Raw genomic sequence first — 15,632 nt, 5'->3', positions numbered from 1 at the left:
GGCGAGTGCCACGGCTTTGTTGGGTCGCTACGACCGCGCCCTCTGGGACTCCCTTGAGCGCTTTGCGGAGCATTTGCCCCGGGAGCAGCGTGAAGACTTCATGGAAGTCCTGATTGAGGGGATGCTGGTGGCCAACCAGATAATCAGCGCGGCTGCGGACTCTTCCCTGTTGGCGGCTCACGGATTTTGCCACGGGATCAACCAACGGCGCCACGCATGGCTCCGGCTTACGTCCCTGAAACCGGACGCTCAGCAGAGGGTGGCCAATCTGCCGTTTTCCGGTGAGACCCTCTTCGGGAAACATGCTGATGATGAAATGGCCCGCATGAAGGCGGAGGCCGAGACGCTGACGGCTGTGGGCCTGGAAAAGCCCAAGGAGACCAAGAAGCAGTACCGCCCCTTCCAACGGCGGTTCGGCGGACAGGGCCGAGGACGAGGACAGGCTTCGGGGCCCTCGCAACAGCAGCAGCAGTTCCGGAAGCCGTTCCAGAAGCGGCAGAAGGGCAGGGGAGGCCAGCAGTCGGCTCCGGCGCCCAAGGGCCAGGCGGGGTCTAGGCCCTAGGAACTTACTTCCCCCGGATCCGTTACCCACTCCGGTAGGGGGAAGCATCCAACTTTTTCTGGCAGAGTGGAGAAAAATTACTCAGGACAAGTGGGTGCTGAATATTGTTTGCAATGGATACAGTCTTCGGTTCACCAGCCCTCCTCCAGCTATTCCCCCGGTCAGCTCGCAGTTTCAGCTGCGCGAGCTTCAGGCGAAAGCGGATATCCTGTTGAGGAAAAGGGCGATAGAAGACGTTCCAAATTAGATCATCTTTGAATCAAGAAACTACTTTCTACGAAAGGAACTCTAGACTTCTTCTCAAGATTTCTCCCTTGTGGCTAAGGAGTAGTCACCCTGCATCCGCAGGCACCATCTAAGAACACTACGGTTTGCTGCACGTCCTTCCTCCGGAATCCGACCGACCAGCACGACGAGACCCGGCTTCCCTGGCACCTCTGACCTCTACCTACCTCTACAGCTAAGCTGAGAACCGTAGGTGCGACGAGACCTCGAGGGACCGGCCATCATCAGAACTGCACGATTTCTATCCAGCACGACCGCCGCGGGATCCTCTGGTGACTGCTTTGGGGTCCGAGAAGCCCCGACCCTGAGCAGCTCCAGCACCGAAGTCCGCCCCTCAGCATCCACCAGATCTGCGTGGGGCCCTTCTGCTTTTTGCTGCTCACCGCGTTGTCTGGCTACTAGCCCGCTGGCTTGTGGCATTCCCGACGACGACCGACAACAACAACACTGCTGGTCTGGTTGCTCCAGACTGGCCCTTGCTCCCTTCCAAGAGAGGAGCACCCCGGACCCTCCTGGTCCACTCCAGACGCTATTTTAGGTCCACCGCGTGGGCTTGAATTTGCCAAGACTTGTTGCCCCAATCCTGGGTCCAGCGACGTCGACAGCAGCAACCATCGTGGGACAGCTCGCACCTCCATACTGGTCGCAGACAACGCCTCCTGGTCCGTGAGACTGCAGAGCCCAGCGTCGCCCACTCACCTGGTCGAGGTGACTCCATCCGGTGCCATCCTGGTGCCCATCTAATCACTGGCTAGTGATTCAGAACTTGGTCCCCTCTGCTTACAGGTGTCTTCCATCTTCGATACAGGCTTGGATCCACCGAACAATCTTCACTGGTCGCCTGCCAGCAACTTCTTCTTTCAGGCTCCATAGACTGCAACGAGGATTCCCGACGTCTTTTCAGACCTATGCAGCCGCAGCCCCTGGGCTAGGTAACTTCGGCATTTCTGTGCCCCCGCATAGCCTCACTATCCAAGGGTCCAGATCCTTTTTCGTTTTCAGCCTAACTAGTCGGATTCGTCCGATATCCTTAACTTTGCTTTTACTAGCCTCCATAGACTTTGTCCCGCATCCCGCGTGAGAGTGCACACTCTGCACCCGAGTCCCCTAGGCCTCCTGCTAGTAATCTGAAGGTTCAGTAGTCAAGTCCTAGCGATTCCAAAGCCTATTAGTCCAGTACTTACCTGCTAGTAATTTCGCATTCCACTTTTGTAGTATATGGTTTTTCGTGCCCCTCGGGCATTTGTGTAAATTGTGCAACTTAAAGTATTTTCGTAAGAGTTTTGTTGTGTGCTTAGTACCCTGTCCTCATAAAGAGTACAGGGCTGTTGTGATCTAAATAAATACACTGTTTATTTTCATAACACTTGTGTGGTGTCCTTTCACTTGGTGTTCAAGGGGTATATGTGATGGTATAACAGCTGGCTTAACACGCCCTCTAGAGTTTAGCCCGAAGACTGCTCTTGTCCATGCTACTAGGATAGCTGCTCTATCGGTTGACTTGCAACCAATCATCAATAAGGGTTGTTTGGACTGATACATAGTGATCACTAGAATAGTGAGCACTGCATATCAGGCCAACTTCTCACAGACTCTTCCAGGACAACAAGGTGCAATCATATGGACCCAACACTAGGTGGCGATCTATGCGCAAGATATGAATGTCAGCAGCCCTACATGCCAAGAACAGATGCCTACTGGTAAGTAGCATATTCCTTACCACTCTTGACAGGTCCATAAAATACAAGAAGTGAAGGGTGAGAAGCTCAGGAATGAATACACAGGTACCAAACAGAGCAGCTTGAAATGTTTCAAAACGGCAGTTCTTGCATGGTTTCCAAAATCAGATTGCGGCCTGGGTTTGTCTACAGTCACGAGTGTGAACTGTAATGCTGGTAAAGTTTTATTAGAATGTACTGCTACATTTACACATCTGAGATTAGACAGTTGAAAGAAGAAACTCAAATGCATCTGAGACCAAATGCATGACCATCAAGATGTCTCCTTTATTAATCAGCATTTTCGTCATTAAAATCAGAAGCCACATGTTGGTTAAGTAGCTGTGCTAAAATTCCAATTTTTAGATGTTTTAAAATGTTGTTAAAACAACTGTGATAATCTTTTACAGACGACGAAGAAGCCCATCCCCACCTCCAGTAAGAAGGCGCCGAACTCCTTCTCCTCCACCTCCTCCTCCCCCTCCTCCACGACGACGTCGATCACCTTCACCTCTCAGGCGCAGGTAATTATCATTAGAAACTAAAATCACATTTTTGGCAAGTATTTTTTTATTTTTATGAATTCAGTTTTGTTTTTTCTTTTTCTAGGACACCATCGCCTCCTCCACGGAGGCGCTCCCCTTCTCCAAGAAGGTATTCTCCACCAATACAAAGGAGGTATACTCCTTCACCGCCTCCAAAAAGAAGAACTGTTACACCCCCACCTCCACCACTTCTTAAAAGAAGACTATCTCCATCTCCCCCTCCAAAACATAGAATTTCTCGTTCTCCACCACCAAAACAAAGAATTTCTCCAGTGGCAAAGAGACACTCTCCTTCGTTATCTTCAAAACATAGAAAAGGATCCCCTCCAAGCAGGTCAAACCGTGAAATGCGATCCCCACTGCAGAACAAAAGACATTCGCCTTCCCCTCGGTCAAGACCTCCTCGTATCTCTCCAACTCCTCCTCCCCCTCTTCGCAGGGGACCTTCTCCTTCACCCCCAAGAAGACAGCAATCACCATCTCCAATCACTAGGCCCATCAGGAGAGTGTCACGGACACCTGAACCTAAGAAGATAAAAAGGTAATTCATTTTTTCATAACCAAAACTGATCAGTTCTCAATATTGGTCTGTTTATGTTGACATATTTTTCTTTAAGCATTACCCGTGTTATGGGCTGCAAACTTAAAATTAATTCAAGATAGTTTGAGGATAAGTAGCTTTTTTTTTTTACACTTTATGACTTTTCAGCACTGAAATGAGTAGCTTTTAATGATGTAAAGTAGGTAGCAGTTTGTCATAGGTGCATGTAAACAGGAGAACTCTCAAAAGTAAACTGATCATTTTAAACATAGTTTGAGTTTTATAGTTTTGGGTCTTGAATGATCTCATTGAGTACATGCAAGCTCTTTCTTTAGAAAGGGAATGACTTATGTAGAGAATGATATATGGGATTCAGTGAGTGATGGAATGTTTTAATTGTTTAATTCATACCTTACTTGAACCTCAGCTCAAATCCAGGATTAACTGATAAACATTTTTAACATGCTATTCAGTTCCGGTTATTTCCCTAAAGAGTGTAAAAATCCCTTCATCCTTCCTCTTTTTAAGAAGCCTAATTTAGACACCACAGACCCTAGCAACTATCGGCCCATCTTCCATCTTCTGCTCTTGGCAAAAATTGTAGAGAAAGTAATCAACTTGGAATTTACTTCATTTATTAATGACAATCATCTTCTTGACCCGACCTAGTTTGGCTTTAGATCTCAACATAGCACCGAACTGGTTTGATATGGCATCAGAAGAAATTAGACAGATTCTTGATGCTGGAGGTAATGCTGCATTGATTTAATTAGACCTCTCCGTAGCATTTGACACGGTCAATCACAACCTACTTATTGATAGTCTTGTCTCCATTATAATCAAAAACAGAGCCCTTTCTCTTATAAAATCCTATCTTACCAATCGTGAGCAATCTGTTAATGATTTCCCGTCAACTTCCTTTTCAATGCCATGTGGCGTCCCACAGGGCTTATCAAGCCCTACCCTTTTTAATCTTAATATATCTCTACTGGCCAGTTTGATTAAATCATCTGGCTTTTCACTGGTGTCCTACGCTGATGACACTCAGATTGTGGTGTCGGTGGCCAGTTACCCTGAAGGCACCGCCACTAGTTACCACAACTGTATGTTTCAAATTGGGAGATGGATGAGCGACAACTGTTTGAACTCTACTAAAACCGTGGTTCTGTATCTGAAAGAGACACGTTCGTGATAGATTCTTTACCTTAGAATATCCCCAGGCGTGTATTTGGCAGACACACTTCTTTATGGTCCACCCGCTGGTGGTCCCAGTAAAACATCTTTGGGTTCTGTTTACAGTAAGTTGTCTTTTGAAAGCCAGATTTACTCCATTACCTCCACTTCCTCCTTTTTGCTGAAACTACTTAGGAAAGTCCATCCTTTTGTCAATCGGGATTTGTAGAAAACTATGGTGTCCGCTTTTATCACGTATAAATTGGACTACTGTAATGTGCTTTTTATCAATATATATGTGAGGGAAGCAATTAAATTGAATTTGAATTTGAATTTAAAATTATTTATAAAGCGCACGAACACCAGCGGTTTCTTGGCGCTACAACTAACAAAGGATCTGAGCAAAAGGACCGGAGCTGGATAAACGAAAAACAAACTGCTAGTGGGTTAATTAAAAGACTTCGTGAACAGATGAGCCTTGAGCTGCTTCCGGAATTGCGAATATAGGGTTAAGGCTCTGAGCTCGAAGGGCAGAGAGTTCCAGAGGAGCGGGGCAAGGGTCGCAAATTTCGAACCTCCCCATTTCTTTCTCCGGAACTGTGGGATTGTCAGAAGGGACTGGGTAGATGAGCGTAGTTCCCTGGTGGGGAACGTAAGGGGTGATCTCAGATGAGATGAAAGCCGGTGCCGTGCCCAGTCGTGCTTGAAAGGCGATGGAGGCGAGCTTAAACTGGACACGGGCACGAACAGGGAGCCAATGTAGAGACTTTAAAAGAGGGGTGGTGTGGTGGGATTTCGGGAGTTTAAACACCAGGCGTGCCGCCTGGTTTTGGATCTGTTGCAGACGCCGTAAGCTATATGCAGGTATACCTGCATATAGGGCGTTGCCGTAATCCAGGCGGGAGACGACCATGGCCAAGGTGATCAGTTTGAGGGCAGCAAAGGAAAAAAAACGGGACACCCTGCGTATAGTGCGCAGTGAAAGGAAGGAAGAAGAAACCACAGAGCTAACCTGGGAGTGAAGAGTGAGTTGAGAATTGAGTTTAATACCTAATGTTTTGACTGAGGTAGAGGGGATAGGTGGAGGGCCGAGAGAGGGGGGCCAAAATAAAGATGACCAGGGGCTGGATGAGCCACCCGTCAACACCAGCTCGGTCTTGTCTGGGTTGAGTTTCAGATGGTTGTGGTTCATCCAGTCCCGGATATGGATCATAATAGATTGGAAATTAAGGACAGAAGAGGGGGAAGAAGACAGATTGAAGACAAGCTGGAGGTCGTCCGCATAATTAAATACGGCAACCTCCATTTGTTGCAGTGAGAAGATAAGACGGGCGATATAAAGGTTAAACAAAAGAGGGGAAAGGGAGGAGCCTTGGGAGACCCCGCACTGAACTTTTCGAACGTCCACAGTGAAATCACCCAGGCGTACTGCCTGGGTGCGGTCGCTCAGGAAGGAGGATAACCAGACCAGTGCGGTGCCCCCGATCCCCGCCGCCCTGACACGGGAAAGCAAGATGGTATGATCCACCGTGTCAAAAGCGGCTGAGAGATCGAGGAGGACCAAGGCCTGGGGCTGGTTGGTATCCATACCCTCCCTGAGGTTGTCCAGGACCGAGAGGACTACGGACTCCGTAGAGTGTGCGGGGCGAAACCCGGCCTGACGGGGGGCAAGAGCTCCGTGCTTCTTCACAAAAGAGCTCAGAGCGCAGGTGACATGGCGCTCGAGCACCTTTGCCAGAAATGGCAGGAGGGAGATGGGGCGAAAATTGGCAGGGATTGAGGGGTCCGCGCCCGGCTTTTTCAAGATGGGTACAATTACCGCTGATTTGAGTGGATTAGGTACTACGCCTTGGGAAAGAGAGCTATTGAGGAGGTGAAGGGGGGGATCTGGGCAGGTGATAAAGATATGACGGAGAATATGAGCAGGGCAGGGATCTAATGGGGAGCCGGATTTGACAAGGGGTATTATGGAAGTCAGAGATTCCTTAGTTAGAGGGGGGAGGGTGGTGAGTTTTCCCTTAGGAGGGGGACACTGGGGATCAATACAAGTGGGGGAGGGGGGAGGGATATTGGCCTTGATGGTGGCTATTTTCTGAATGAAATAGGTATTGAGGGAGTGACAGAGTTCTTTGGAAGGGGCGGGCTTTAAAGTTGTTCTGTCCGAAAACGCCAAATTGTGCACGATCAAAAAAATTTCCTTCGACTGGTTCTCTGCTGCGAGAATTTTGGAGGAGAAGTAGGTGGTTTTAGCCTCCAAGATGTCTTTTTTGTATTGGGTCAAGATGTTAATGAATTCCAATCGCAGTGAGGGGCAATAGTTTCTCCTCCAGGCCCGCTCCGCACGACGCACCGCTAGTTTGGTGGCCTTGAGATCTTCGTTAAACCACTGGTTGGCGTCCTTCTCACGCTTAGAGGTGACTCGTTTTAGAGGGGCAATTGAGTCGCAGCCTGAGGAGAGCCACTGTTCAATGGCCTTGACCTGGGAAAGGGTGGAAAGACCTTGTAAGGAGGGGAGGGAAGTGGTGAGTAGGGAGGATAGATTTTCCGGATCAACTCGTCCCCAGGCGCGGACCCAGATGTTTTTGGGGAGAGGGGGCTTGACCGGAGGGTGAATGGGAAGGGCAAATGAGATCAGGTGGTGGTCAGACCACGTGCAAGGCGAGATGGAAAGGGACTCTATGGGACAGTTCAGGGACCAGATCTGGTCTAAGATGTGACCTTTGATATGGGTAGGGGAATGGATATGAGATGTAAAGTTGAGAGATTGAAGGGTCTCTGAAAATTCTTTTGAAGATGGACATTCAGCTGGGTCAGAGGGCCAGAAATTGAAATCACCCAGAAGTAGGGTGGAGGAGTTGTTAATGGTGATTGTGGCTAGAACTTCCAAAAGGTCAGGGAGAAACAATAAAGGGGATTGAGGGGGGCGATAGGTAAGTATGCAGGTAAGAGGGGGCGTGATGGAAGTGGTGCGGATAGCCAGATACTCGGTGGTAGCGATGTCTGGCAGAGACAGAGTTTGGAAGGGAAGGTCGGTACGGGCGATGATCGCCACACCGCCCCCAGCTCTGCCAGTAAGGCGATCTGCACGGAGGGCGTAATATGAGGCTGGTAAAGTGGCCAGTAGAGTAGGGACGGAGTCATCACAGAACCAAGTTTCCGTTAAAAAAAGATGATCTGGGGCATGAAGGTCTAGCAGTACTGAGAGTTCGTGCGCATGGGCTACTGCAGACCGGGTGTTAAGGTAGAATGCCGAGAGGGTTTTGGAGGTAGCAGGGAGAGCATTGTCTCTAGAAGAGTGGAGGGGGCGATTTGGGGAGGGGGGGATGTCAAGGGGAGCAGCCGGAGAAAGATCAAGAGATGAAATGCGAGAGCAGGTGGAGGCTGGTAAGGACCATGGTCCCCGAAGGCAGTGTAGTTGCGCGGGGGTGTAGATGGTAGGTTGGGCAGAGTGACGCGCCTCTAGCCCCGGACAGTCGCGGACGGGCGCAGACGGGCTTGCCTTAGGCGCGCCTTCGGCGCGCAAACGTCGCGCCCGCTGCGCTCGTCCGCTGCGCTTCCTGTAGATGCACATAATTTATGAAAGAAGGAAAGGTGCTAGGAGGGGCGTGGCCAACGCGGGTGGGCGTGTCCGCTGGATCGGGGAATGGCGGCAAAATCCCTAAACAAACACTCACCCGCTGCAGCGCTAATCGGCTGTGCGAGGGTGCTTCGGTTTTGCAGCGTTCAAATGCCAAGAGCAGAAGGTAAAATACACAGTATCACAGTAAAGATTAAAAGTTTTTTAAAATTATCGTTTCCAACTCTCCGGGCTTTTCGCCTCAGGAGGAATCTGTAGTGAAATTAAATTGAAATTTCCTGTGGAGGCTCCACAAACGGTGATGTTGATAATTTTAGAATTCTTGCAACCTAGAGTTTCTCCAACGCCTCTTCTCCTTTAAGTTTCAGCTCTCTTAGAAATTACAAAAGATATACTGCTGACACCAGCTACCTTTAAGGCAGTTACTCTTCTACTTTTCTAGAAGTATAAGCTCTGCAACAAGATCTGAAGTTTTCAACATCAGACCCTCCTTCTCCTGCAAGAGAAATTGTATTGATAGTAAAACACTTTTTTTTGTCATTCTGCAGTGAGATGAAAACAAGATTTTAATAGGATCTAAACAAATCAGAAAAGTTTGCTTTGTGACGTACATATGATAAATATTTGCTGTAAAATGATTTCACACATTGTTTGTGTGCTATATAGTTTTATCAGTAAAACTGTATATGCGTAGGAAGGTTTGATGCAATTTCAATAGAAAATGCCTGTAAATGTAAATGACGTGCTGCCACATCATGCTATAGTAATGTATGTGAGTTTTTGCATATGAACTGAAAAACATTCCTTTCTCCACTTTGATGACAGTGCTATTAATGAACTAAAAGGCCAGTAAAGGGTCATGTGTGCTCTATTTGTGCACTAGATTATATTATATTATACATAAAGAAAAAAGTATGTTAAATCAGACAAGTTTTTTTGTTCCGCAGATATGCTGAACTGACATTTGAAGGTTCTCTCATATATTATAATGAAGAAAAAAGCAGCTCTGTTTAACCCTTTACATGCTCATGACGAGCTCAGCTCGTCATGATGCACGGTTGAGCTGTGCTGATGACGAGCTGAGCTCGTCACGATTAGTAGGAATGACAAAGTCAGCATAGGAGGGGAAAACACCTAGCAGCCAAGGTGTTAATAAAATATCTACCTAGGATTACACAATTTGAGACCTTTTTATGGGTCAAGCACATTACAGTTAAGTTGAGTAGATTATTCAAGTCACTAAACCGGGAGGCCTAGTAAAATATTCTTATTTTTTTTCGAGGCCTGAACTGATGTGACTGGGTACAAATATGCAGTACTGCTGTTGCTTCTTTGCAAAACACAAGTGCAACAGCTCTGCTGGGTCGGTGGGATAGAGAGATGGGATGTAATTGCATCTTATGTACAGGATCTACCAAGACAGCCAGTTTTCAAGGAGATGGTTAATGAAGGGTTACTGGTTGCAAACCAGGTAATTGGTGTCACTATGGGTAGAGCAAAGCTTGCAGCAGTAGGGCCCTGCCAGGGGATCTTCTCACGCAGGTCATTCTGGCTAAGGAAAACTACTTGGAAACCAGATGCACAAAAAATAATTAATCTCCCTTTCTTAGGCACATCTTTGTTTGGTCTACAAACAAAAGAAGATGGTTAGGATGAAAAATTAAGCATAAACCCGAAGAGCTGTAGGTCTGGTGGAAAAGATTATTTAGGCATTCATTTAAAAGGAAGGGTACTGCACTTGAAGGGGATCTCTTTCCTCATTCGCCGTACCATCAGCAACAGCATCAACAACACAGCCATACCATCAGCAACAGCATCAACACAGCCAGAGGTACCTGATAGAAACCTCTAACTGCATCTTCCTTACCTTTGAATATTCAACTGGTATGATGAACTGGCAGATGTCAGTGGTTTGGATACCTTACCAGACACTGGCCTGGTCTCTCCCGTTAGTGACCACAGAGGAGGGTGCCTCATTTGCAGTGGTGATGCGTAAGGCAGCTGATGTCTTAAACTTTCAGTTGCCCAAAGTGGCAGTCAAGACCAACGTCTTAGTAGAGGTACTCCAGCCGTTAGTTGGCCCCCTCTGAACCCCTTACCCTCATTCAATGAAACGTTTACAGATATCTTCCATAGGGCCTTGTCCAAGCTGCGCACATGAGCTCTTGTGCGCAGAGAATTGTAGCCGCCATTGTTCCGCTCCTGGGGATCCACGTTTCCCCGCCCCGCAGAGCTTTGTTGTCAATGCCTTCACTTCACGATTTACCACTCCACCAGATAGGGAATCAAAAAGGCTGGATAACTCCAGTAAAAAGTTTTTCACATCTGCTGGCCTTGCACTGCAAACAGTGAACACTGTTTGCCTTTGTGGGCGAACCACCCACCCACCAGTGCTGCCTGTGGTCTTAGAAGAACCCAGAGCCATACTCTCCTAAGCTATTGCTGACAGGAAAGATGAGGTAAAGTTCACCGTCAGGAGTGGGCTTGAGACAGCTGACTCAATGGACGGCGTGATTTCATAGTCAGTGGCATACAAACACCACACCTGTCTGAGAACTACTGTTTTTTCAGGAGATATCAAAGATTCGCTCATGGACATGTCCTGTGATTGCTCTCGCCTCTTTGCTGAGAAGGTGAACTTGTGCTGGAGTATAAGGACAGCAAAACTACAGCTTTCCCTTGGGCCTGTCTTTAACTCCATGCTAAACCCTTCTTTACTCCTTCCCTGGCTACGGTGGGAGGTTCCAACCACATTCCCTTTCCTCCCAGCCACCAAGCCTTTCTAGCCTTTTTGTGGCAGTGGGCTCAGGCTCTCACAGGCTGCTTTGAACTACCAGGCAGATTTCTGGTCTATCCACCCCCAAGACAACTGCAGCCTCCAAACACCTTTTGTTTGCTTTTTCTACCTGCGCAGGCACCCAGTGGGAGATGAAATCACCTGCCCCACTGGCAGATATCATTGGACAGGTGGGTTTTTCAAAATAGTCCAGAGGGTTTGTTTGATCTCTTTTTCTAGAGACTTACCTACCCAATACACCTACTTACAACCGGTTGAATGGGGACTATCTCTCCTTGTCCCACCAGGAAGTATCGACCCTTTTGATCAAAGGGGCCATATAGAGGGTGCCAGCATCAAAATGAAGAAGTTTTAGCTATTCCAGCTACTTTTTGGTGCCCAAAAATGATAGAGCCTCTGTCCTATTCAGTACCTGTGCCATCTGATGGATGCACCTGCCTGTGGATCTCTCACCTTTTTAAATACCCCCAATGTGCAGCATTCCACAGAAACTTTTCTCCTCACCACTGCCACGTTGATGAGGACGTCACAATGAAACGGCTCCGCACGCAACTGTGTGATGTCATCAGAGCCATAAGAAGACGTTGTAAGCATGCTGTCAGTTCTCTTTTTTTCCCCACTCTGTTGTTATGTTTTTCCCCAGGCTCTCCATTTTTGTGGGCCTTATTGGATACTGTTATTGCGACTTTATAGCAGATTTCAGCGCTACAACGGCAGGAAGTAATTGCATGTCACGATCCAAAAGAAAAGATCCCATTTTGATCAATTGTTGAGACTTGAATCACACAGCCTCTACACTAATTGAATTTAGTCTGATTTTGTGAATGAGACACCGGGCTCCTGCTAGGACAACAGCCCCAACATTGAAAGTGACCACAGTGGACCCCATGAGCCCTCCTGTGCTTGATTAGGGTGTCCAATTTCTGTCCAAGTCCGGGTGAAGGCCCGCACTGACACCCCATTAGTGCAGACCCTGAGTTGAAACGTTGTCAATCTGAACCGTGGGCCAGTTGAGATACCCTCCGATGATACTTATTAATTCAGCCTGCAGAGTGCTTTGAAAAATTGTGTTCTCTGGCCACAACCCCCACCTTTCTTACCCCATTCCCCGTTGTATATATTACACAGTCACCACAGCAATGAGCACCAAATGTCACCTTTGCTCACATATTACTTGTCACAATGTATATATTCTTTGAGAGCCTTGCAAATGCAAATTTGGGTATTTTTATGAATGAAGCAATCTATAAAAGCTCTTAAATACCCTATATGGATTGTGTGTGTATTAAACTTGATTTTACATTGAATGTGTAGTCTTTTGAGTAATCTAATTTCCTCAAGAAATATTTTGCACCCGACAGAACCAATTGTATTCTAGTACATGCCCAGGTTCTGAGGGATACTGGGTTACCCCATTGTGTATAAACGCGACTTTATAGCCAGCTGAAAATGACTACTCCTAGGAAGTCTGGAGTCAAGCCCTGCAGAGAAGAGTGTTTGTGGTGCCAGTCCTCTGATCACAACGTCTAGACCTGCACTTCGTGTAAGCAATTGAATCCAAAGGCCTTGAAGGAGAGGGAGGCCCAGTTATTCATGGCCAAGGCAAGCAGCAGAAGAGGGGTCGCAGGAGATCTCGGACCTGGTTAAAGTCGCCAACTCCCCATACTTCAAGATCCTCCAAGAAGCACATGAAGAAGCTGCGCCATGGTTCTCAACGTCGTTCTTCTAATGATGCGACTCCGAAGTCTGTGTCTCCGAGTCCAAGGCGCTATTGTGAAGATGATATTTCTCCAACTTATTCTCCAGGGAGGTTCCCAGCACTAAGGGCTGTTACTTCACCAACTCCGAGGAATGTTTCTACTTCTCCAGCACCGAGATCTCAGACTTCTGCGCAGAGAACATTGACTCTACAACTGGAGCTGAATTTGGGGCCTCTAGAAACTGCTCCCGAATCTTTTGTTCTGGATCCTGATCCTGAGTTCCAGACTCCTGGATCGGATCCATCGCATTTCTAAAATGTCATGTTTGGTATTTTCGCAAGGCTGCGAATCCATCTGGTTCTCCGGCTGGTACCATGGATCTGCTAGCTAACTCTCTGGGAAGGTTCCCCCCTCATTTTACACAGTCTGTTTTTTCCTTTGATATCTGTGAAGCCAGAGTGTTGGTCTCCACTAGGGCGAGGTTGCCAACGCGTTCACATTTTCCAGAGGGTCGTGCTCCATTTGATGGTTCTAACTTGACGCCATTTGGATCCGAACTGGCGCCAGTCCGTCCTCAACCGGTTTCGAACCCTATTCCCTTGGATCCTCCTACGACACCAGTACTAAAATCACCGGCGCCGATTCCAAAGATGAGGTCTCGGAGAAAGACTGTTAGAGGAAGAGGAATATCTTGAGAAGCAGGAAAGGGCAAAAGAAGAGGAAATTGTAGAACTTGACCCCAGATTTGAAGGTTTGCAAGAGGCGAGTGTTCTCAATACCTCCCCTGAATGGCAATTGCCGTCGTCACCTTAGGGCTTACCACCTCCTGAAGTAATTTTCTATCATACAATGATTATAAAAGCTGCGTACCGCTTAGAATTTCCTCTGTCTACATCTGAACTGAAATCAAATATTCTTATAGAGGAGCACATTCATCTACTTCTGCTTTGAAACCATTGCTGCCCTTCAATGAGGCCTTAACTGAGCATATTTTGAATGTTTGACAACACCCAATGTACTCTCCTGCAGTTTCCAGGACAATGGCTAGGAGGTAGAAGGTGGCCCCTGGGATCTGGCTATTCTGTCTGCCCACACTTCACCGAAAAGCTTGGTCGTCTAGGCTTCTTGTTCTTCTAATCTGTTAACAGGATCATTTCCATCCACACCTGCTGATAGGGAGTCAAAATGTATGGAGCAATCGGCCAAGAAGGTTTACTCATCGTGTGCTATGGCCCTTAAATCCACGAATGCCACATATCTCTTGGTACGCTACATGCATTTCCTCATGGACTCAGCCAAGGAGGTTCTACTGAAGTTGCCCATGGAGGTCCAAGGAACTATTTTTGGATGCCCACGCTGCTGCTCTCCAGGTAATCCAATCCGGCCTGGACAGGGTGAACTCTGTAGCCAGGACAATGGGGTCTTCCATAGCGACGAGAAGGCATGCCTGGTTATGATATTCAGGCTTTTCACCTGATTTTCAGGCTAGGTTTCTTGATTTGCCCTTTGATGGTTCTCGCTTGTTTGGGGCTAAGGTGAATTCTGCTCTTCAGAGTTTTAAACAAAGCAAAGCTACAGCAAGGTCCTTTGGGCTTCAGACCCATCCCAAGATCGTTTGGCAGATTTCATGGCTGTGCGAGGAACTTGTCCTTTTGCGGTAGACAACAGCTGCAGCAACAGAAAAAACCCTCTGTATAGATCCTACAGGGTAGGGGGCAGAGGTAATCTGTGGGGTTCTGCCCAGCAACAAATCCCCTCCACCTCTCCGGTCGTTGTTGCCGGGAAGCAGCGCAAGCTTCTACATCTTAGAGCATGCATGTCACGTGGGAGAATGGGTGGCCTATTTTCTACCTCATTGTAGGTCTGTCACTACAGACCTCTGGGGTTTAATCATCATAGAAACTGGGTATATCCTAACCTTCCAGGGGTTTCCCCCCTCCGTTCCCTCCCCTCCAAGGTCTTTGCTCGGAATTGCATCTCCTGCTTCAACGGGAAGTACTGTTATTACTTCCAAAGGGTGCAATCGAGATAGTTTCAGAGCAGGAAAGGTGTCAGGGTTGCTACTCTCTGTACTTCCTGAATCCCAAAAAGAATGGTCGTTTGCTGCCGATTCGCTACCTCAGGGTTTTGAATTTTTACCTCAAATAGAAGAAGTTCAAAATGTTGAGCGAGGCTAATGTTCTTCTTGTGCTGGAGAAGGAAGACTGGATGGTGTAGTTTGATTTGCAGGATGCATATGTGTAAGAAAGTGCCTTCTTTCTTGCCTGGTATGCCCCCACCTTTTGCTGAATTGCCAATGTGCTTTGACGGTGCCCTGGGCTCCTGCCAATCAGGTGTCCAGAGCCTGTGTTCCTTCCCTATAACTGTGTTGAAACTAAAACCCAATTGGCATCTCTGGCCACATGTCCGCCCCTGGTAAATGGTACCCAGGGCATTGTGACCAGAGAAGACCCCTAGGGGCTGCAGCACTTATTGTGCCACCCTTAGGCGCCCTGCAACCTGACACACACACACTGCCTTTGCACGCTGAGTATCCTGGTGCCGAACTAAACAAAGAGTCGACATGGCTCACATCCTTGTGTGCCATGCCCACAAACCCACTGCCCTGGCTTACATCAGTCACCCCTCTAGCTGGGTGCCCTAGGCCACTGTTGTGGGCACAGGTGCATGAGCTCTGTGCCCTACAGTACCCAGGGCCATTTCTGGGCACAAAGTGCAGTGATGCCATTAAGAG

At 47.7% G+C, this 15,632-nt stretch overlaps 1 protein-coding gene across 3 annotated transcripts in view; it reads left to right on the top strand.

Annotated features, from left to right (window-relative positions):
- SRRM1 (serine and arginine repetitive matrix 1) overlaps positions 1-15,632 on the top strand; it is a 605,541-nt gene that overhangs the window by 349,328 nt on the left and 240,581 nt on the right. For all 3 annotated transcript variants that reach the window (XM_086956396.1, XM_086956395.1, XM_086956397.1), the window contains exons 14-15: positions 2,976-3,089; positions 3,175-3,651. In XM_086956396.1, the coding sequence (XP_086812522.1) occupies positions 2,976-3,089; positions 3,175-3,651 (591 nt within the window). The remainder of the gene's footprint in view (positions 1-2,975; positions 3,090-3,174; positions 3,652-15,632) is intronic.

This window comes from Lissotriton vulgaris, chromosome 2_1 (assembly GCF_964263255.1).
Source record: "Lissotriton vulgaris chromosome 2_1, aLisVul1.2, whole genome shotgun sequence".
Classification (NCBI taxonomy): Eukaryota; Metazoa; Chordata; class Amphibia; order Caudata; family Salamandridae; genus Lissotriton; species Lissotriton vulgaris.
The sequence above is the reverse complement of the archived record's forward strand: the minus strand, read 5'-3'. Positions and strand labels throughout refer to the sequence as shown.